Here is a 24,035-nt window from a genome sequence, read left to right on the forward strand (position 1 = left end):
GTTGTCTCCATTTTGGGTTCAAAAGGGGACCAAATGCATTAGACTGACACAGTGGAAGAGAAGATGACAGCAATCTTTTCACACTGTGTTATTTACACTTCTTTTTCTTTGCCTTTTTAATTCCCCTTCCCTGTGAACCAGGTTGTGTTTTTGGCAATACCTTTCTTCCAAGATGTTACACTGACTGATGTGACTTACTTGTTATCACCTCTGTAGTTGATAGGCATCTCCAACAAAGTTTCCATTGTTTCACTAAGGAGAGCACTGGCATTTTAGCTGGTTCATACCAAATTCTTCACTTTTTTTTTTTTTTAAAATATATGGCCTTATTTTTTAGCAGTAGTTCAGTAATCTGTGTTCACTTGTTTTGTGTGATACGAAGTTAATGTTATTTTGGCAAAGGGTTTTTTCAGTGAATTCTTTCTAGATTCTTTGGTATAATTTATCCACCCTTATTGACTTGAAATTCTTAATTTCAACAGGTGTGTTCCCCCTTTGTTATGTGTTGGGGTTTTGGGGTTCTAGGTGTGGGAGCACGTCAGGGGGTTTTTTTGGTTGGTTGGTTTTCTGGGTTTTGTTTGTTTGTTTGGGGTTTTTTTTGCCTTTTTATTTTATGACTCCATTGGCTTCTAACTGTGGAAAGGTGAAGTGTTACTTTGGGTGTTGCACAGCCTCTGTATCAGTTCTGTACCTTTTGAGTTCCTAACATGCTCATGAACACATGATCCCCCACCCAGCCTTTACCCTGTCAAATCTTGCTGACGGTTGAGTGTCATCCTTTAGTTGAAGTGCCTTCTTGTCCAAGGCAACTTTCTTAGCATGTGCAAAACTTCATTCCAGGGAGAGGATCAGGAATATATGTTAAGGCAGCTTTAATTTCTTCTTTTCATTAACACTTTCCACTTGATTCTGTACTTACACTGGCAGGTGCTTTAGGCAATGTTTCCAGGTGAAAATAAACCTCATCATGATATCTGTTTAAGCACCCAGTGACTGGTCAGTCATCTATCCATTGGAATGAATGCCAGCATTAAGCATCACATGCTGAGCACAAAGCATTCTAGATTGATGCTATGTGGCACCTAAGGAACTAAACTAAAAAAAAATACTCTTTTTGCCGTGTATCTGATGTCTGTCAAATGTATCTCCTGGTGATGTCACCCTTGCTGGCAGTTCTCCTGTATGAAGGATAAATGTTGTTCAATAAGTGGTGCTGAATAAAATATTTGTTTCCTAATGAGATAGATGGCTTTAATGGTTAATCCTTTTATTGCACTATTTAATTTTACTAGACAGATATGTCTGTCTTTGGCTTAAACTGGCAGCCTTCTTTCCCACAACCATTTCAATATGTCCTCAGGCACGTTCTAAACATTGGTTTGTTGGGAGTTTTTTTGTCATGTGGTTCAGCTCATAAGTTTGATTTACACCAACTATGTAATTATCTTTTCTGTGTGAGTGTCTTTATTTCCTGTGGTGAATTGTGCATTCTATGTATCTGTTTGTATGTACTATTGATTAGATTTTCTGACTTTACCATCCCTCCTTTGTCAGAAGAATTGCATAGTGCCAACTGAAACTAACTCTTTCTTCCTTCTTTAAATTCCATAATCTCAGGGGAAAAATACTAGGGTGGTCAGTGTATTTCTTTCACGTTTGCCTTCCCAGTTTGCTGAAGTCATACAAAATGCATGGGATTGTGCTTGTGTGCTGACACTGGTGTCGATATAAGGCATGGCCTGAGTGCCTTCCCTTATGTTGGTATAGTGATGCCCTTCATTTTCACTCCTGGAAAGCAGGGAATTGCTGTGCTATCATCTTCCACCTCTCAGAAAGCCCTCTTGGCTAATCTGTGCCCAGAAAAGAGTCCTTAGTTGGCTGGAGGATGTTTCTTAGGATTTGTGTCGTGTCACATATGCTCTCTCCATTCTTCCTCTGGCTCTTACAGGCAGTTCTGCAAGGATTTTTTTATCTGACACAGGTGGCAACTTGATACCAAGAGCTTATTTTAACTTATGAAATCCAAAATATCATAGTACAGAAGAAGACATTTTAGAGGGCAAAACCTTTTTTTTAATATGTATATTTCTTCTCCTCTTAATTTTGAGTTCATTTATTGCAATCAGGAAGTTACTGTCAATTAATAACTTTTCCTCCACTGTTTCTCCTGTCAGATTATCGAAAACACTGAAAAGAATTATGTAGTCAGAAAAAAAAGTGATTAATATAATTAACTGAACTGTAGCTTTTAATTGAAGGACTTTTCATGGTCTTAAAGTTGGGAACTGGTCCAGTTAACAATCTTCTTGGAAGTGTTTTAGCTTATTTCTGAAAGAGCTGGATTTTGGCTCAGTACTGTTCTCTGAAAACAAGGGGACTGAGACTGACCTCAGTTAACATAAGTTAAATAAACTAAATACCTCAGCCAAGGAAATCTCAGTACAAAATTGTTAACACCCAGATAATCAACCAGCTGTACTCTGCAGAAGTTAGGAACCTTACAAGTGATCACAGTTTCTCAGTTTCAGTTTTGTCCTAGCTTTGTCGTGCAGAGATTTTTATTTTTCCCATGGTAAAAATTAATTACAAGAATGTATGTTTTGCTAAACTTGTTAAACTGGTTGAGGGAAGCTGTGCTCTCGGGTCTGCTGCCTTGTTCAAAGCAGGGCAGAACACGTTAAAATGACTGGAAAGATTAGCAATTTTCCAGTGCCTTAACTTCTGATGATTTATGCATCTGCTGTGGATGGAAATCATCCAATATCCTCCAGAGATAATGTCTGGAACCAGGCATGCAATTTACCTGCTTCATATTCCCATTCTTCTATAACAATGGATTGATCCCTCCAGCTTTTCAATTCGTGAAATTGCCATCTCTTGATATTCAGTGAAGTTGCTCCTATTTGTAACATCCAGTTTCTGGGCCCATATAAAACCCTGCATTGTTACACACAGACAGGAATAAGAACCTGTTCCATCACACTTGAGAAATGTGACATTTTTTTCATCTATACAACAGCCAAAGCAAGCTAAGGCATTGTTTTTAACCTCTGCCAGCACCACATTGTACTAATTGATGAGACCAAAGACATAGTTTCAAATGCTGTGCTAGATGGAAGCTGTTAAAAGTAAAGATGTGTTGGTCTGTGCACCACTACCCTGTGCCCCTTAAGTGGCAATGATGCCAACCATAGACCTTCTCTAGAGGGAAGGGGGGCACAAACACAAAAGTCTTCTCTTTACAAGAAGTAGTAGGTGATAACACGCGTTAAACGTGTAAGAGATCACTGGGGGAAACTTATCTACCTGACAGTTTTCATGAGTGATTCTTGAGAGCCCCCTGAAATGTGTCCTAGAATTTCCTAAACACACTTCAGGATTAAGCATGTGTAAGATTGGGTGTTGCTCCTTTGTGGAAAATGCTTCCAAAATGGAAGCAGTAGTTGAAGGTACCAGACAGGGTGGGTTTTAATGAATATGAGGCAAAGGTGGAAAGTTGCCAAACCAGCCTGAACAAATGCCGTGGTACCAAAGAGCAAGGAACTGTAGGAGGACTTCCTGGCTAATGAGTGCTCTGCGCAGAAACACAGGATTATGTCCCAAAAAGGGTGTTTTGCTTCCAGTTTTGCCTCATAGCTCTCATTCTCTCTGAAACAAATATGCCCTCTTCATTTTTGTGATCGTCTGTTGAGCTTGAGAAGAGCAACATGTTGGCTGCATGGACACTGCATGGACCCACTGTAGTGGGTCAGTAAGAGTAAAATGAAGATGTGACTGGTGAATTGTTTGGAAAGGATAATCTAGAAAAACAAAAACATTTAAGGCTTTTCCCCTCAAAAAGGCTTTTACTCGAAACTGAACAAGTGAAGCCTGAAATGAAAATCTGCCTTCTAGAAATAGACTAATAAATGTTTTCCCTTCCACTCTTCTATTACATCAAATGATGATGGCAGCACCAGTGAAGAAGAAATCTGTGTGACTCTTCATGTGCAGTTCAGCTCTGTCTCTCCTCTTGTGCAGGATCTGCAGCAAACCCCTGCAGAATTTTCTGCTGTTCTTCTGGTCCCCAGGATCCTGTAAGGCTTCAAACCCCAGCCTAATGGCTTAATGGGGAAGCAAATCCAAGACTTAACCAAAAGTGTAAGTGTGGGCTTTCACTACAAATTCTCAATGCCTTGTACCATGTGAGATGTTGCACAGAAGGTAGTGGTACCTGCTGTGTTCTCCAGCTGCTCTGTGTGTCTGTGTAAGTTCTGTGGACCTCACTGTAACTCCTCTCATTCTTACAGTGTGTGTGGATTAGAAACATTAAAATGCAATTGCCTAACAGCAAAAATGAAGACACTAAAACATTCTCGGTAATAGACTGTGATAATTATGGTGTGGTATATGTGTATATATAGTAAACATATAATACATTGCACTTCTCAGTCAAGGGAGAGCTACATCATGTGCCCTTGTAGAAAGTGAAAGATAAAATAAAGCTCTTCAAAAAATGACATCCTAGAAGTCAGTTATAAGTAACAAAAGTAAGCTCAGCATGTCACTGTTGTTTATTAAGGAGGCAGCACAGTAAAAGAAGGAATGTGTGCCTTTAATTGGAAATTATTTGATAGACCTAGAAACTGTCATTTAGGTAAATAATGTACTACATTTAATATATATATTTATGAACATGGATTTATAGGCAAATGAGGTAAAGGTTTTCACATCATCTTGCTAGGAAATTAAGGATTACTGTGAAAATAATTTTTAATGTAAAAAAAATTGATGCGCTGAATATGTAAAGACTGGCAACAGATGCAAGACCTTTCACCTTTTAGCCTCAGTTGATTTCCAAGATGTATCCTGCTCAACCAAAATCTGAGCCCAACTTTAAAAGGAGTTTGTCTTTGTTGTGGTGGGTGCTTAAGGGCATCAGAAAGGTGTTTGTGTTCTCACTAATACTGGTAGCACCTGTCTGTGCTTTAGAAGGCATTGCTACACCAAGTATCTCTGTTGGTGGTATCGACAACTTGTTAACAGAAGAATTACTCACTGGAGATGGAAGGAGTAATTGCAAAATGTGGAATCAGAGCTGTTAATGGCTCCAGTGAGAAGCCAAGGATTTGAATTAGGGAAGGAATGTCTGGCTGTTTAACAGTGGTGATATCAAAAATGAATAAATATGCAGTTGTATTACACTGGGTTTTTTGCATGATATGTTTCTGTTTTCTACCTGTCCAAGAATATAGAATCTTTATTTGGAAAGCACTTTGTGTATTTTGGATGCTGCCAAAATGTGACAAACCTGGTAAGACAACAGGTGCTGAAATTCAAGTCCTGGTTTACCCCAGATGTGAATGCAGCAGTTGAAGGTAGGTCACTGGGAAAGCACAAAGAGCTCTGCAATGGCATCTGTCCTTAACATTCGATTTGCTTTCTGAATGTGTGACTTCAGACCTCGTAGCTGCCAATAGAGCACCTCTGACAAACGTTGAGAAGCGACTCACCTTGAGTATAAAAGGAGAAAGCACAAGGTAAGTTTCACTTCAAATAAAACAGAATTGTTAAATATAAAAATCTGTTCAATCCCTCCTTTTATTTTTCAAGGTAGGAAGTGAATAAAGGAGAAAGGATGAAAGAGTATTCTTATGGCTATGCCAGTTACTCCCCCTTCCCAAAGGCACTGTGAAAGGTCCATCATCACGCTCTTCTATAAACCCAGTTCAATTAGCTGCTTAACAAATAGGTGCTAAAAGTGACAGGAATATGAGAAATGGATCATGTGCTTTGGAGGCCAACCTGGAAAAGCTGTGTACCTGCCATGTCACCTCTGACTGAGCTCACAGTGTTAGGTGAAGCTGCTTAACTGATGGTTGAGTTTACTGAAGCCCTTGTGGTTATGTATTTTCTATTAACTACATATTTTCAAAAGAACTCGAGAGATCTGCCAAACAGCATTCTTTCAATTTAAAACAGTGCAGACGAAAAGCTGTAGGAGGCAGAATAGCAGTTTATTTTATAAAGACATAAAAAATACTAAACAGACTGGCAAAACTGTAGTGGCAAGTCACGGTATTTAAAAAAGTATTTTAGTGAAAAAAATGCATGGAAAAACGAGGGGGATATTGGGTTTTTTGTTTGTTTATTTTAATAGGCAAGAAGTTTTACCATGAAGGAGAATATCAAAACAAGCCAGCCTTTCAGAATTACAGTATTTTCCAATGATCAGTGTGAGTAGGTAACTGCACTGATATTTAATGGGCAAATTTTAACAGTAATGTGCAACAAATCAATTTTTTTCTATCCTTAAAAATGTATGGCAAATAACTGTAATTGCATTGCTAGTAAAGGACTGTTCTTATTTCCCTGACCAAAAAATAAACCATAAACAAGCAATCTAATACAACATTATGAAAGCTTATGGCTAAAGCAAAGCAAAGGATTAGAGATCAGGTTTCTTAAATTGTATTTTTGCCTGGGCTGACATAGTTTACGAACTGTGGCAACGCTTTCAAGCTTCTCTGAGCTGCAGCTTTCTAAAGAAAATGTGTCTTTCACGGGTGTTTAGAAAAGCCAATTACCAAAGAGGGAGAAAAATACTGGCATGCAAATAGAACTGAAATTTGATAGATGTTCTTACATTAGAAACAGCCAGGAGTCAATCATGCCAAAGCTCTTTATTCTGTGGCCTCAGCAGCAGAACCTTCAGCGCCTCTTTAAGCCTGTCTGACAGTGTTTTGGACTGTGCATAATCCATTATGGCATATATTATCCTTGTCCCAGGGAAATTTTGCAGAGACAACCTCCTCCGGCATAAGAGAACAATACACCTACGTGAAAGCTAAGATATTTGTATTGTTCTTCTCTATAAGGGTTTTCACATTCTTTTCAATCAGTCTTTTCAGTAATTTTAAAGATTAACTTCCACGTTAAAGGAAAAAATGCACTAACGATGCCAGAGCTAATAAAATTTTCTGAAACAACCATTTGTTCTTCAGTTATTTATATCTGTGTTACATAATTATGTCAATAATTGCTGTATAGCTACTGAATATGAATTAATAACAAAAATATGTATTTTTATCGTATACACCATTGTATGTACAGAAACAATTAGATTTTTCTTTACTATTCATGTACCAAACTTAGAATGTATTTGAAATATTCTTACATCTCTCCTCTGCAAAACTGGGGAACAGTCAATCCTACCCACAGCCTGGGACTTGAGAACTCACCAGAGCAGGCATTGTTATTCACCTCGATGCCATCACACCTCTTGTGGGCTCTCCTGTCATTTTGAGCTTTGAACATTTTCTTTCTGTAACTCCTCAAGAATTAATAAGATGCATCAAGAAATGCGACTGCTTTGCAAACTCCCCAGTCGCTCCTCACGTGCTCACAAAACTGCCATAAAATGCTGCAAGATTGATTTTCCACAAACAGTTGCCTCACTCTGGCTGCTTATATTCCACAAATATGACTGACTGTGCAAAGCACAGTGCAATGGAGAAAGAGGCCCATTAGTGTTTTTCACTCGCTGGTCACTTACGTACATTTTAGGTATAACTCTTCCTTGCTAAAGAAGGAATCTTTATAACCAAATCCATAATAAAATGTTGTTATTTTCTGTTATCCTGTAGTTTGGGTACTGAAGCTCATCTCATACCATTTGTTCATGATATTTCTGCTATCCCATTAACTTTGCAAGCAGCCTGTTGAGAAGCATTGCCCAGTTCTGCAACATGGTGGTTAAACATCCCCATTAGTATGGAAAATACTTGTTTCTGCTATAGCTGCTTTTATCAGGTCTATAAAGAGACTGCAGTAAAGAAATGTAGGAATTTTCTTTAAGAGCAAACAACAAAAATTATCATCACAAAGAAAAGGTAAGGTTATACAAGGATGCTTATCTCATCTACCTTTCCACAATGCTGCTCCTGATAAACTGTTTGCTACCATATTCTTCAGGTGCTTTACATTTTGCATTAATATTATTTTAATAACATTTTCCAGAATTAATAAGGTGCTGTTCTGAATATTCTAAAATCAATATTGACTGTTTTAAATTGTTACAGTATTTTTGGGACCAGAAAAAAATCATAAAGAGAAGATCCATGTTATTTTCCTGGTGTGCCTATGTGTCTCAGTTAGGAGTGTGGGCTTCTCTCCCAGTGCCAAGGAGGAGGAGGTGGTGAATGTTTGGACGCAATGATCTTAAAGGTCTTTTCCAACCTAATGACTCTATGATAGAGTGCACTTCAAAGTGGAATTCAGCTGCTGTGAACCCTCTGGTGGAGCCATGTCCAGCCCATATTGAGGCAGGAGAGGCTTCTATGAGGTTTTCAAAGTTAGGCAGCCTGAATCACCCCTTCACTTCAAGTCCTGATGGAACAGCCCCCCAACAGAACTGGGATGGCAAGTCTATGGCACAGCCTATGGAACCTCTGTTTTCCATACATAACAGTTAATCTAAACAGAGAATACAGACTAATGTTTGTAATTGTCTTTGTGTCTTAAGCTTCAAGATAGTTTTTTCACTGCTCCCTAAAAATTGACAGTAGTCAGTAAAAGGAAGGCACTTGTTTGTATTGGAATGTGGGGTTATGTGACCGAGATAAGTATGAAGGTAAATAAATATGAGGATAAATACCTTTTAAAATGTTAATAAGCATGTTGCATGAGGATCTGTGTAACTGGTCAGAAAACAATGATACGTGAACATGAAATAAGTCACCTCTGTAGATGGACTTACTATTTTCTTGGTAATGTTTGTTGCCTTGCCATTGAGTGCCGTGGAAATTCATTAAACACAACAAAAGGTGGAAATTATTGACCAGAAAATCAGAAGAAACAAAGAAGCAGTTTACTAACTGGCCATATGAGAACAGATTTCCCATGATTTAAACCAGAATAGAGTATTGCCTTGGTTTATCTTATCACAGAATCATCTAGGTTGGAAAAGACCCCTAAGATCATTGTGTCCAACCTTTGGCTGATCACCACCTTGTCAACTGGACCATGGCACTAAGGGCCATGTCCAGTTGTTTCTTGAACACCTCCAGGGTTGGTGACTCCACCACCTCCCTGGGCAGTCCATTCCAAGTCCATTATCTGATAGGAATTTAGCACTCGTTATTTCTGATCTTCATCTCCCACTGAATAAGAAGTCGGACAGTGTGGGATGTATGCAAGACCCTTCCTCAGAGCAGATGTGAGCAAAAAAACTTGCACCTGTTGCTCAAGTGAGCTGGGAGATGCTGCAGGGGATGCAGAGACCAAGGAGTGGAAAAATACAGAAAAAAAGAGGTACTTGCTTTTATTTTTCTTTTCAATTTAATGAGATTAGAAAGGCATGGAACCCTGTCCATACACTAACCCCATTGTGCTGATTTTGGCTGGGGAAGAGTTAATTTTCTTTGCAGTGGCTGGTATGGGGCTGTGTTTTGTATTTGTGCTGGAAACGGTGTTGATAATACAGAGATGTTTTTGTTATTGCTGAGCAGTGCTTAGACAGAGCCAAGGCCTTTCCTAGTTTCCTACTGGCATGCTGGGCAGGAATCTGGGGGTGCATAGGAGGTTGGGAAGAGACACGGCTGGGACAGGTGACCCCAACTGATCAAAGAGATATTCCAGACCATGTGACATTGTGCTCAGTATATAAAGGAAGAAGGAAGAAGGGCAGGGCTTTTAGAGCGTTGGTGTTTGTCTTCCCAAGTCTCTGTTATGCCTGATGGGGCCCTGCTCTCCTGGAGGTGGCTGAACACCTGCCTGGCCATGGGAAGCAGTAAATGAATTCCTTGTTTTGCTTTGCTTGTGTGTGCAGCTTTTGCTTTTCCTATTTAACTGTCTTTATCTCAACCCACGACTTTTCTCACTTTCGCCCTTGTGTACACTCTGTTCCTGCTGGTGGGGAGGTGAGCAAGTGGCTGCATGGTGCTTGCTTGCCAGCTGAACTTAAAACACTGGAGTGGTTTGTATACTGAGCATGATGTCGTATGGTCTGGAATATCCCTTTGGTCAGTTTAGGTCACCTGTCCTGGCAGTGTCTTCTCCCAAATTCTCATTCACCTCCAACTTTCTCGCCAGCGTGACAACACGAAAAGCAGAAAAGGCCTTGACTTTGTTAAGTGTAAGCACTGCTCAACAATAACAAAAACATCTCTATATTATCAACACTGTGTTCAGCACAAATCCAAAACACGGACCCATACCAACCATTGCAAAGAAAATTAACTCTTCCCCAGCCAAAACCAACACATCCATCCAAATTATACTGGCAGTGCGACAGAAGGGCAGTGAAGCTGGTGAAGGGTCTGGAGCACAAGTCTTGTGAAAAGCAGCTGAGGGAGCTGGGGGTGTTTAGCCTGGAGAAAAAGAGGCTGAGGGGAGATCTCATCACTCTCTACAACTACTTGAAAGGAGGGTGTAGACAAGTGAGGGTTGGTCCCGTCTCCCAGGCAACTCATTACAGGAGGAGAGAACATAGTCTTAAGCTGCACCAGGGTAGGTTTAGGTTAGACATTACAGTAAAATTTTTCACAGGAAGGTTAATTATACATTGGAATGGGCTGCCCAGGGAGGTGGGGGAGTTGCCATCCCTGGAGGTGTTTAAGGAAAGACTGGATGTGGCACTGAATGCCATGGTCTGGTTGACAGGGTGGTGTTCGGACATAGCCTGGACTCGATGATCTCCGAGGTCTTTTCCAGCTTAATTGATCCCGTGATTCTGTGCTGCTGATTCTGTGATCTCCGAGCATCCGAATCTCCTTCACAAGCGCTGCGAGGTGACATCCCGAGCCGTGCCAGCAGGTCTAAAGGCTGGCGTGCGTGTCCTTTCGGCCCTCGGGCACTTCACCCTTGCCCCGCACAAGTCCCAAAGGGCCGCTCCCGCACGGCGGGTACCGACAGCGCCCACACCGGGACGTTCCGCCTCACACCGAGCGGCGGCAGCACGCGCGCGCCGGGCGGGGCCGCCCCTCCCCGTGACGTCACGCCGCCATGACGTCGCCGCTCCCTCCCCGCCCGCCCGGCGCCGCCATGTTCAAGGTGAGGGAATCAGGGATCACCCCCGGTCCATCCATCCATCTATCCATCCATCCATCCATCCCCCGGCCCCGCTCCGCCGGCAGCGCCCGCGGGATCCCGCGAAGGAGCCGCGCCGGGAGCGCTCGGCCCGGGGCGGGGGCGGCCCCGGAGCGCGGCCGGAGCGAGACTCGGGGGGGGCTCCCCCGAACCGCCCGCGGGGTTTTGCCTCTTAGCCCTTCACAGGCTCTTGGTTCTGCTCTCGCTGCAGCCGCTTAATCGTCCTTTTAACGCTTCAAACCCGCGTGCCCTCCGTGTTACAAGGGAAGGAACCGCATTGCTTGTTTAAAGTTGCTTCTGGGGCACAGCGGCGCCGAGCAGCCTTACCGCAGAGTCGGGGTTCGTGCGTGCAGAGCACATTCCGTATTCGCAATTCTTATTTTAAAGTTGCGTCCAGCACCTCGGAGCTGTGTTACCGCAGAGTTTGGGTTCGCGCAGCTGTCGCGTGAAAGTCACTTGAAAGTGACAACTCGGCCGTGAAAAGTGTCCCTTTGGTGCGTGAAGGTTGTCAGTGAAACCTGCGAAAAACACGAGCCGGGACTTTTTGTCTAAAAGGTCTTTGCCTCCGATAAGAGGAGCCCCAGATCCTTTCAGGCCAGAAGCAGGCTGTGTGTTTCAGTCAGGTTGTTGCCACGGCCGCTCGAGAAGCAGGAGGGTTTTTTTTCTTTAAAAAGAAAAAAAAAAAAAGGTGATGCTTGATTCTTTGTATTCATTCTCCTAGGTACTATTTTCTGTGTCAAATCTTGATAGTATATATATCAATATACTAAATATACTAATATATACTAATGTAACTAAAACACAAGAAGTTCCACCTCCGTGTGAGGAAGAACCTTTTTCCACTGAGGGTGGCAGAGCACTGGAACAGGCTGCCCAGGGAGGTGGTGGAGTCTGTCTCTCTGGAGACGTTCAAAACCCACCTGGACATGTTCCTGTGCCACCTGTTCAGGTGACTCTGCCTTGGCAGGGATGTTGGACTGGGTGATCTCCAGAGGCCCCTTCCAATCCTAACAATTCTGTGATACTGAACTGCTGAGCAGACTACAAGTGCTCTGCTCTTGTTGCAGCTTGTTTTTTCTTGTTGTGACAGTTGCTGGAATTCTTTTGTGAGGATTTTATGTTGGAATCATTGACAATTCCATAATTGATACTGAATTGTCATTAAAGGGATTATGTGTGAACCTGCGGGTTTAAGCACTATGCATAATACTACTATTTTTATACATCAAAGGCAGATTTAGGTGCTTCAGGCCAACCTGATTTTATACCTCTAAGAGCAAAATGGGAAGGTGGCTTTTTGTCCTTGATATTTGTGCTTCAGGGACAGGAAGTGCTCAAGAGTTTGGTTTTGGTTTTGTGTTTTATAGTTGGGGTTGGGAAATAGGAGGAAGAACAGAAAAAGAAGAGAAAAATGAAGTGGCTTTGTACATTAGGACAAATATCAGCCTTCTCAGAAGTATGCTCAAGGTTTTGGTTTTTTTTTCTTTCTGTTTTTCCTTTCCCACCTGTTCTGACAAGGTGACAAAAGTCATAAATACATTGAGAATCCACAGACAAGAGGAAGAAAAGAAAAACGTTCTAGTTAATCTTTAGCCCTTTATATGCCTGTTTGAGAACTAATATGGGATTTATGCTTCCCATAGACATTTTTTAGTTAAGAACTTAGAGAAAGACACTAAAACAAGACAATAGAAAATGAAATATCATAGTCTTTCTCCCCTCCTCCTTTAGGATAGAATTTGCTTATCTTGTGTCTGAAGATAAAGTTGAATTCTTCAGCTAGAGGGAGGAGTAAACACAGTATCTTTACTTACGGTAACTGCAGAGCACTGTCAAGAGAAAAGAATGTCAGGTTTACTCTTTTGATATCAGTGGAGTAAAACAGGCAGGGAAGACACGTGTCAGTCAGTCAAAATGCTTTACTAAACCTGTTTAAATGGTTTAAGAGTACGTGGTTAGTATAGAATTAAGAAATGAGATCCTGAAGGTAACTTTGGAAACAAAAAGTGCAGCGGTTGATCTTTCATACTCCCAAATAAATATTTTCATGTGTGCGGTACTTCAGCATCAGTTCTGTCTGTCCCATAGCTCTCTGTAGCTGATGTAGAGGACCATTGCAGTATGTCCTGAACAGCACATTTAAGGAGAGATTCAACTTGCACTTTTAGTGATTAATTTCATTTTGTTAAAACACAAAACCAGTGGAAGATGTCTGCATTTCAGTATCTTGATAATATAAATGGTTGACATTTTTAGTCTGAGTAGTTCTATGGTCACTGATACCTGTTTGTGAAACCAAGGTGCTTCCATTCTTGTGCTCTTCTGATTGTGTCTTTATATAGAAATCTCAAATATTTAAAACATTTGGATTTATGATTTCTGCTGTTGACACTTAGCATCATTTACACTGTTTGAAAACATATTTCAGAATGAAAATGCATTTAGATTTTTGCCTTTTCAGTGACAGAACGATTGTGCAGTGAAAAAAGGAAAGATTGAGGAAATAATCTCTACAGTTACTAATGGTTAGTAGTGTTCATGTTTTTGTCTTGGCCAATAGAAGTATGTGAAAAGTGTTTAAACAAACACCATGAAAGATTATTCCTGTCTTTTCTTAGCTGTGAAACAGCTGATCCAGTCATTGTGGTGTTTCATTTATAGTGCTGTAGTAATGCATCCATAAATTCAAATAAGGAAAAACTTCCATTTTAAGCAAGTTTTTCCATATCTTTTGACCCAACAGATCCCTTATGTCTTCCTGAAAAGCAATCCTGTGACCTAGTTCTTGTGTACTGGTTCTCTACACATAAATGCAAAGGAAGTTTGACAAATGTATAGTCTGATTTTTAATTTGAGGAGGCTCTTGGTTACATTTAATCTTTGCTATCTGCAAAGCAGTGGAAGGAAGTTAATCTGCAAATGCTTATCTGTGTACAGTAAGCTGATGTGGTCTGGATAATTTTAAAGCTATTTTCTAACAGTTCTGCACTGGACAGGAAGTTTCAGAGCAATTGTCCTGTGGCAAAGCCAGTTATCGTCATCACAGCAAGAAGGATGTATTGGTCTGACCAAGGCTTCAGTGTCCCAAGCAGCTAGGTCAGTGTAATGGACCCTTCTACTTCTGAAAAGGTAGAGGGTTTGCTGCCTTCTCCTTTTTCATCCCCTCCTCCCTGGCCACGCCGTTCCTCGTCGGGCTGTTTTATGGATGGATTCAAGTTGCTAAGCCCGCACAAAGCTCTCCGCTTCTCTTTCAGGACTGACCTTTCCCCAAATTGCCGAGGTGAAATTGCCTCACGGTGGAAGCACCTGGCCAGCAGAGCTAGGGCAAGGTGAGCAGCAGGACTTCTGGAGCCTGTGCCAGAGCAGGGCCAGACGTTTCTAGTTTGGTGTTAGACCCTCTCACCTGTAACCTGATACAGCAAAACACTGGCTGTTGTAACTACACTTTTCCCCTGAGCAGTAACAGGAACGTGAGATATTGAAAACTTTCCCGTTTGAACTGCCATTTCTGGAGTTATACTTTGCTGTTAATAAGGATGTCCAGTTGTTGGGAAATGCTCACTGGGCATTCTGGATTTGCTACCCAGCTAAGGTTTTCATCTTCTGGGTTTTTTTTAAGTTGAAGCAGACTTTCCCATTAAGAAATACAGTTTAGTGTAGGTCCTGAGTGTCAGAAGAATTATATCCACCTTCCTCGTAGTGGTTGTGTTGTGTGACTGGATTGAATCTGAAGTATTCAAAAACAGTCAAGTAATTCATGTTTCTCACAGAAAAGTAGGAGAGATTCCTAAAATTCTTAGAAAGCAGTGATTATGCTCTGATATTTTCAGCTGTAGGTCTCAATCTTTTCTTGAATCTAGGTGCAAATACTAACTAGAAGTAAAATGCTGAGCGAAAAAATTGAAGTGTTATAGGCATTCACAAAGTTGCTTATAATATGATTATATTCTTAGTATTTATACTGAGAAAGTTAATAAAAATTTTGGTTTAAAATGAGAGAAAACAAGATGTTTTTTAGAGATGAAAACTGGTAAGATTAGCATTTATATTTACTGTCTCCTTTAGCCTTAGGCTTCTCCAAATACCATCTAATTTAGGTGTTACCATTTGTGTGCCTGAGACTGTGTACTGCTGACCCCCTTTCTCCTAATTTCTAAGCATGTTAATATGTCACTTTCTACCATACAGAGGTACTTAAACATTGTCTACATGGATGTGTTCAAACGTTGCCATTTTGTTTGCAGTTAGTGATGTCTTTGTCTCCCTACAATGTTTCCAGGTAATTCGGCTGGGGGCCACCCCTGTCAGCCTGAGCTTGCTCTCTGTCCAGGTTTATGCTGCTTCCTCAGAGAAGACTTCCAAAAAGGAGTTGCTGAAAATTGAGGAGGTAAGTGTGGTTAGAGCCTTAGTGCTCTTTTATCTAAAGAATTCTGAAAGACATTATATATTTAGGTGGATCTCTTCACCTTTTGTATTCTTGCCTTTGAATTTGCTTCTCAATTTTCCATAATAGAGAGGTCTATATAGTTCTGCTTCTTTCACCTAGGGGTTGCATTTGATGTCCTTCACTTGATAGCATCAGGCTTGTTTGTGTGTAAGATCTTTTTCCTACATTAAAGCTTTCTGTTCTTCATTCAGAAATTACATTTTCGTGTTTGTAGATTTACCTGTGGTTGTACTTCAAATACACAGGAATATTTTCTTTGCTTTTTGTCCAGATAACACTATTTATTTTTTACTGTAAGTACTGTTGGGAAATTCTAATAAAATTTCGTTTATATTCTCCACTAAAACAGCAAATCAAAATGTTTTATTTCTAAAAATATCCTCTTTATTTTATGACCAAAATTCTTGTCTGGCAATGTTTTGAATCTGCTATAGTAGCTTACAGAATTTTACCAGTTTTCCTTTCTTTACAGCATTTAGACCTAAGCAACAACAAATACAATAAGTAGTGGTAATAAATATCTGTCACCTTTTTATTTCTCTAAGATGCTACAAAAATCTTGGTTATATCACAAGTAGAGCTTTAAAACACCCTGTCAAACTATAGGCTCACCAGCATTGTTGCACAAGCTTTTAAAAGTCTCCAACATTAAAAAAAATTAAAATAAGTAGTTCATAACTAAATACAGTTTTAAATCCATGATAGTGTGTAGTTGTTTAAAAATTTCCTTGAAGTACTTCGATCCAAGTCGTTACATAAGCAGTAGAACTGAATTAAACTTACTTTTGTGTATACTTAGGCCTTTTGGAGTTGTCTGTGTGGGCAATTCACTTGTACAGTGTGAGAGGATCAATAATTGAAGTGGTCTCCTGGTTTTTCCCCAGCCCAGGCTCGGGCTCACCTCATACCTCCACTGTCATGAGTCAGTCCTGAGGCAGCAGTGAGCACTTCCATGTGTGCTGAGTAATTGCCTTGCCCATCACCTCCAGCAAAGCACCATGTGCAAGCCATGGAGTTTTGGCTGCCTTTGTTGCCATTCACAGAGTATTAGTTTGGATCTCTACTGTGTCAGCTGTCTAGTTGCATAAAATATATGGGAATTTCCCTATCTCTGAGCCTTCTGTCCTTGTGCCAGACATGGCTGTTAGATTGTCCAACAGGATCCAAGTTCAACTTGTGACTAGGGTTGCAGGGATGACTAGATTTCATAGGGAAATGAGACTGAAAATACTTGTTTTTTAAAGTATTATGGGAAATCCAGCTGCATGAGCTACCAAATTATTGGCCAAATTCTATGTTGTTGTATATTTTATTATGATTAACAGCTTTTTTGTTATGATAGAGATGCAGTTCTTTTCCAGCTCATCATGAAAAAAGGGCTAGCTACACTTGGATGCAGCAATATTTGTAAACATCAGTTTATAATGAACTACTAGGTGGAGTATAAATGTGGTATAAAATTTAAGCTCTTTATACTAAACATCAGCATAGTATTTAAACTGGTAGAAATATTAACAGATTTTGTTTTGGTCTGAACTTTGCTGTTCATCTTCAATAGTATAGACCTTGTGGGGTTTTTTTTATGGAAGACAATTTTAAATATGCTTAGATAATCTTAATAAATGTCATGCTAAACCCCAAATAGGGTGGTTTAGTATTTATTATGTGAAGATGCCCATTGCTGGTTACAGCTCCTCTTTGCTCAGCCCCAGAGTGCTGTTAATGCTGTCAGTTGCTGATGTGGTTAATGTCCACAGTGTAGGGATGTTGTACCATTTTCCTGCTCAGTAACAAACATTTGTATCAGATGATACCTTTGTTAGAAGCTGCTCAGGCTCTTTATTGATGTCTTGTGTGAATATAGAAAATGATAGATTATGATTTCTAGTACATTTACTATGTTAAGTGGGAGCCATAAGTGCTGATTAAGGCAAGAAACATTTTTCATAATTACATTTTGTGTTCTTATTAAACTAGTTTAATATGAATTTATAACTTGTGACTTGGATCATATAGCAGCTATGAAAGAATTGCATAGCAGTTAGAAGTCATCTTCATCATAATTATGTACTGTATAATTAAACTTTGCTCATAATGGTTGTCTCACAGCTGTGTGAATTTTTATTATGCATTGTTTATGTAGTAAGCACAGTGTTAGATGTTCTCTGCTTAGACTGTTCGTGCCCTCGAGACCTACTTGCACAATTACACCTTTGGTATTAACCTCTTGTTTGCTAATATTTACAGCTGTCACTCTACTCCTCTCCAGCTCGTGAGACTAAATATGTGGAGAATCCACAAACTGAATTGGAAGAGGGGGTTTCACGTTTACGACATGCTATGGAGCCATATACAGCCTGGTGTCAGGTATAATGGTTTATATCACATCTGGTAGTGGCTCAGTGATAAGGGTTGAGCTGTGTGATTTTTTTTCTTTGTTTTTCAGAGTTGGAATTAACAGGTAGCAGCAAAGTAAAAGTTGATAGCTGTAAAAGCATTTTTCAAAAATGCTGCATTATTTAATGTTTTCTGCATTACTTAAAATTTTCCACAGTTCAGGTCATAAATGTTTACCCCCTTCTCACACAAAACCAGTGGTTTCTTTCTGCTAATTTTTGGAACTAAACCCCTGTGTTTTTTTTTTCATTTTGTCTCCCTCCAAAAGAATTAAAATTAACTAAAGCGTAGAATTGTTATCTGAAATGACCTTTCTGCATAAATATATCTAGGCATGTCTGGATTTGGTACTGTCCTGTGGCTGAGGAAGACAGGAGAGCGATAATCAAATTTGCAGTTTCCATGCTCAAGGAGAAAGCCTCAAATTATCAAGAGGTGTGTGTTGGAGCAGAAATACCGAGTTACCCTCACTGCAACTGTGACAAAACAAAACTTTGAAAAAAATATATCAGTATTTGCTGAACTGGCAGTGGTAAACCTAATCCCCAGACCCTACCCCAAAACTTCCTCATACATATTTTATTAGGCAGCATGGTTGTAGTAAACAGTCATTAAATACAAAAATAGTCTCTGGAGCAGATAATGAAACCAAGATCTTTGTAATCAAGGCCTAAATTGTTGGTATTAGATTGCGAAGTCCTAGCATGGTTTTCTTGCTCTTTCCTGACACAGCAAATGTTGAGGCTTACTTTGGAAGCAAGGGCATCCTTGCCATCTGGTTGCCTTTTGGCAACTTTAGACAATTCTCTACTTTGCCCTCTGGCTGTTGTGAATCCTCATAGTCTGCAAACTGCCCAATTCTCTGTAGAAAGCCAAGCTGTTCAGATCAGGGTGTCCTTTCTGCCTGGAAGTTCTGTGTGATGGTACTCACCTCCTTTAACAGGAGTGCAACATTTTTTCAGAGGTATTCAGTGTTAGTCTAGTGATGTGTGTCTAAAGTACCACCAACAGGAGCACTGGCTGCAGTTTGGAAGCTGAAGGGGGTTTTTCCCTTCAGGACAGTTAGAGCTCTGACCTCCTGAACACATGGGTTTTGTTTGGTTGCCTGTGGTAACCTTAACCAGGGAATGAAATTTGAGAGCAGGGTAGTTGCCCACTAGGACTGAGGGCAGGTAAGCCCTGAACCTTGTTTTATGTCTCACTGGCCTGTTGTCATCCTATTTGTTTTATTTTTTTTTTGTCTGTGTGGTGATCATTTACATAAGATGTGCTCTTCTGCTCACACACAACAAGCCACTTCCTGGCAGTGGTTTACTGACTCATTTTATGAAGCGGGCATGTCAGCTTTATGTGTTTGGGGTAATTTTGTTTGCTTAACTGTAGTTAGAGGTAACTTTGTTTTATACCTCCCCCCACCTCCTGGTATGTTTAAGAAAATAATACTGAAGTGTGTCTCAAGTTGTCTTTAAAATTAAAAACATAACCTAGGATAATGAAAATAAAATTGGTTATGTTCGTACATCCATTTTACTTTTTCAAAATTACTTAACTGTAGTGGAAATTCAGTTCAAAACTCAGGTGTAGAAATGAGCCAGTTATGTTTCAGCTGTGACAGAAGATTAGACTTAATTAGTCTCTGGGGTCTTTAGACCAAGTTCTTTTTAAATTGGCTTTTAATAAGACTAACATCCATTTAGAGTCATGTCACATGTGACATGCTAACACTTTTTTATTTTCATGACAAATTGGGTTTTTTTATGTCACTCTTGCCAGTGAGGAAATGAAAGTTCTAAAAATATTATCCCCATGCAGTATTCTAAACAAATGCTTTCACTTCTGTACAAATGCATCATAGGTGGAACTGTGAGACCATTCTCTGCTTTATCTTTGGGCATGTATGTTTATGAATTTGTTACCTAATTTATAGACAGCTTTACACTGTCCCTCTGAAGGATTATTAGCATAAATAACAATTAGCAGAGTTCTTTCTATTGAGAATTTTTTTCTATTTTGGTAAAAGACAATGTGGATTCTTTTACTTACTGCGTATTTTCAGTCTGAAAAAAATCTAGAACTAGTCTGTGGTGTTGGTACAGAGTTCTTTGATTTACTTTGGACATTGTATGGATATCTCATTTTCCAAATCACTTCAAAAATACAGTTTTGTTAGCCTAAGATAGTCTCCTGGAAAGGGGGATTTGTCACCTTGCAGAGTGAATCACATATCCCTGTGAAGTGCAAGGAGGGATTTATTGCAGTGTTGGACTTCTTTTCTTTGCATCAGCTCAAGTATCTTTGCAATACCTATGTACACTTGAGAAACCTGAGCTAATTCTGAGTTTCAGCTACCTGATATTAATAAAACATTGAGATTGACTTCTGCATTTTAAAGTATTATATTTCATCTGTGTCCAAAGACTACTTTGAGACAAATCTGTAAGTTATGCCGAATGTAACATTGGGCAAGCATAGCCCTACAAGGGAAGGGTGGAAGTGGGAATACAAGGAGTTATTTTAGTGACCCAGCACTTTTTTCTTTCCTGTTACAGGGTTTTTTTCCTTTCTTTGTCAGGTCAGTTTCAGTCTATAGTTAATATTTTACTTACTTGGTATCTATTTACCGTTGTTCTCTTTTTTTTTTTTTTTTTTAGGATCTTTATGCCAAAGCTATGCCCAATTTAGAAAAAGCTGTTGAGCATGGTAGAGGTAAATCAGCTGAGTTTTCTTAACTAGCAGTTTAAAATGCAGGACTGTACTATATCTTCTGTTAAAAAGAAATTCCAGTAAGCATCATTATATGTATGAGTTCTAATGCATTTACTTTATTTGCACTGTGTATCTGTTTAAATTTCCTTTGTGGGTCACTTAGGACACTACGTTTCTAAACAATTAAAATTTGAGACCAGCATCTATGTTTATCAATGTCACCAAAAATTAGTTATGCAGGAAAATAAAGGAAAAAAGCCTCACAATTTATTCCCAGCCAATAGTATTTGCATGACTCAGCCTGGTAGCTGAAACTTCCTGTAATGATTATAACTTGTTGCAAACATTAGGTCTTTTGTTTGTAATGTTCAGCCTTTTCATTTTGGTTTACTTCCATGGATCTCCAAAGAATTTTGAATTAATCCAAAATAATTTGTATTTGTTTTTTATTTTTGTAAGCATCCTTTCATAATTAGGCTTACCAGGACTGAGCATGGATGCTATGTAGAGCTCAGTTCAGATACTGCACCTCTTTTCCTTAAATTTAGCAGTCTCAGCCTTTTGAACTTGTTTGTATGGAAGATTTTTCATGGTTTTCCATTCCCCATCGGCCTCACATCTTGGAGTGAACTTTGTTTATCCTGTGTCTTTCCATTGCTCTGTGATTTGTTTTTTGTACAGTGTTTTACTGAAACTAATTCCTGTTAACATGTAACTGTAAAATTCCACTTCGCAAAGGTTTTTATCACTAATTTGAAAAAGATATGATCGAGATGCAAAAGAGCAAAAGCTTCTATGAAAATTGGTGAATACAATACGATGTTCAGTTTCATTCATGTGTCACTAGAGAACATCTCAAAAGCTTTGAATTTTATGCCAGCAAGTCTAAAATGGGCATGATAGTTAAATGTGTTTTGATAACTCTTTGTGTTTTGTAACAATTACCAGTGTGTATTGATGATTCCTTATCACAAACACACTTTCACATTACATTAAAGCACTTTGTTCTGACTTCTTTTCAGAGGGCTATGAATTTCTCCAAAAGCCGCCTGCTGGATTTTATCCAAGACTTGGTGTGATAGGTTTTGCTGGAATTATTGGATTGTTTCTTGCTAGAGGTAAGTGGGAACCTTTTGAACTGGTTATGTTATGATTTGGGAGAAGTAGTTTATTTGTGGGTTTTAAGGTACTAATTTTTAATTGTGATGATGAGATCTGACTTAAATGTACAAGCTGTACAAATGTTTCTACAATGTTCCTCCAACTATAAGGAAACTTCATGTAAAAGGTGTGTAATAACCATCAATTACTGTTTTATGAATGCTGTATTTGTTACTGCAGTTTGTTACTTTGATATTTCCCAGTTCTAGCTTAGTATGACAAAAATGGGAAAGGATTAGTTTGGAGTTTTTTTACCTAAGAATCTTTTTAATTATTTAAGTTTTTGATCACATATGTTACTGTAGAAGACTACAGAGGAATGAACTATGGTAAAATACCGAGGCTCCTGAACTATGATGCGTGTCCAATCAGTTGTGTATTCAAGTTCCTTGTGTGTCCAGGCACAGAGCTGCTGCAGGTGGTGATATTCAGCAGATACACTTGTGAACTCTGGGTGTACTATAGATACCTGCACCTTTTGCACTATAGAAAAGTGATACAGGTAATTTCATCACACTTGTTGAAGGAACGTTTACGCTTTCATAGAAAGAAACATTAGTTTAAGAAATGTTAATTGTATTTTATGTTTGTGTTGAGATATTCTTAATACAGTGAAGTAACACAAGAAGAAAACTTGTAGGTAACAACTGTGAAATTGTAGAATTTAAATACCAGTGAGGATTTGCTTTAGATAAAAATACACCTTTGTGGGGCCTGAACATATTGAACAAACTGTGTGTGCTCGGCTCCCTAGAAATGGAAAGTATTCTGTGAATATATGCACTTCTCAAAATATTTAATTTTCCAGTGAAGATGGTGAATACAATACTGTTTTTTTCCTTGCATATTTTTTTTAAATGAAATCAAGGTCTCCAACTTTGCCCTTTGAAGTTCTTTCTCTTCAAATTCCTGCTTCTCAAGTTATGTGATGATGAATGTGATCAGCTTCCATTAGGACTGTAGCAAAATGGGGACAGAGGGATAAAGTGCAGTCTTGGGGCTGGAATTGAAATATTAGAGGATCCTAAGTTTATTAAAAATAAAGATACCTCATAATAAAAGTGATTTGTGAGGAACTATAATTTAAAAACTTTTTTCCTGGTTATGCTCTACAATACTGACTGCTATTTCTAGAAAGTATTCAAGCTGTAGAAGTGCCCCTTAATTTTGATGCCACAGAAAGCTAGAACCAAATGTCCTCTTTTTTTCATCCCTTCCCCCATGATCTTACTGGAAAAATTGTCCTCTGGAAAGATGCAGATAAAATCCTCCAGGTCTAACCATAACACTTGAAGACACAGCTGCCCACTAAGTAGAAAATATGGTATTCAAAGTTTAATCCTATGAATATTTTGCAGTCATCCAGCTTGATTTAAAATGCCACTGAAGATAATTATTTTAACCTTAATTTGCATATGGAGTGATGCGCTTCACTCGTAAGAGAGAAGCAGCAATGTCTTTATTGACATAAACCAGTGATTTAAGCAGATTTGATGGCAAGGTACACTTGGTTAGGCACTGCACAGAGGACGGGGTCGGACAGACCTATCTGGGGATGATCCTCCTCTTGAGTCACAAGATTCAGAGATGACCTCCTTGCTTTCCAGACTCCTACTCAGAGGGGTCGAGGTGCAGCTGGGTCCAGTCCTAGTCCCAGACTTGGTCAGCAGTTCATGTCCGAAGGATTATATGTGCACAATCTGTCTAAGATACAATCTTAATGAAGCTTACAAAGTTTAGCAAACTATTAGTCACTTACTGAGGATTTGTTGCAGCGAGGAATCTCTCAGTATCGAGGACTAAGGGATCTCTGCAGCAGGTGTAGCCTTGAGAGTGGTCCCTCAAAGGGAGACCCTGTCATGCAGCCAGCTACTGTGCAGGAGAGCTCAAAGGACTCTTGGGCTGCTCACTGATTACAGGGTAAGATCACAGAATCACAGTCATATTTGCATCCTGACTGCAGGTCTTAGTTTCTTTCATATTTGGCTTGAAGTGAATGTCGACCAGCACTGTGCTTGCTCAAATTAGCCTGTGGCTGATGTGTTGCTGCCTATCTCCCCTGAACCCACTTTGAGCTGGATGCAGCCACTGACCAGAGGCATCCATGTAGTTATACAGTAGTTTTCACTATGGAAAGATATTAATAAAAACATTGTCTTAAAAAGGCTAAAAGAATAATTACTAATTAGGGTAATTATGTTTTTTAAGAAAGCAGTAGGGCTGAACAGAAAATATGCCAAACTGTATTTAAGAAAAT

The 24,035-nt window shown here is 39.4% G+C and overlaps 1 protein-coding gene across 2 annotated transcripts in view; it reads left to right on the forward strand.

Moving 5' to 3' along the window:
- The first annotated feature begins 10,963 nt into the window (after positions 1-10,963).
- APOO (apolipoprotein O) overlaps positions 10,964-24,035 on the forward strand; it is a 30,722-nt gene continuing 17,650 nt past the window's right edge. The window contains exons 1-5 of one of the 2 annotated variants that reach the window (XM_032679495.1): positions 10,964-11,031; positions 15,347-15,454; positions 17,762-17,881; positions 20,563-20,617; positions 21,640-21,735. In XM_032679495.1, the coding sequence (XP_032535386.1) occupies positions 10,984-11,031; positions 15,347-15,454; positions 17,762-17,881; positions 20,563-20,617; positions 21,640-21,735 (427 nt within the window). In that variant the 5' untranslated portion in view covers positions 10,964-10,983. The remainder of the gene's footprint in view (positions 11,032-15,346; positions 15,455-17,761; positions 17,882-20,562; positions 20,618-21,639; positions 21,736-24,035) is intronic. The other variant, XM_032679496.1, reaches the window with a different exon arrangement.

This window comes from Chiroxiphia lanceolata, chromosome 2, assembly GCF_009829145.1.
Source record: "Chiroxiphia lanceolata isolate bChiLan1 chromosome 2, bChiLan1.pri, whole genome shotgun sequence".
NCBI lineage: Eukaryota > Metazoa > Chordata > Aves > Passeriformes > Pipridae > Chiroxiphia > Chiroxiphia lanceolata.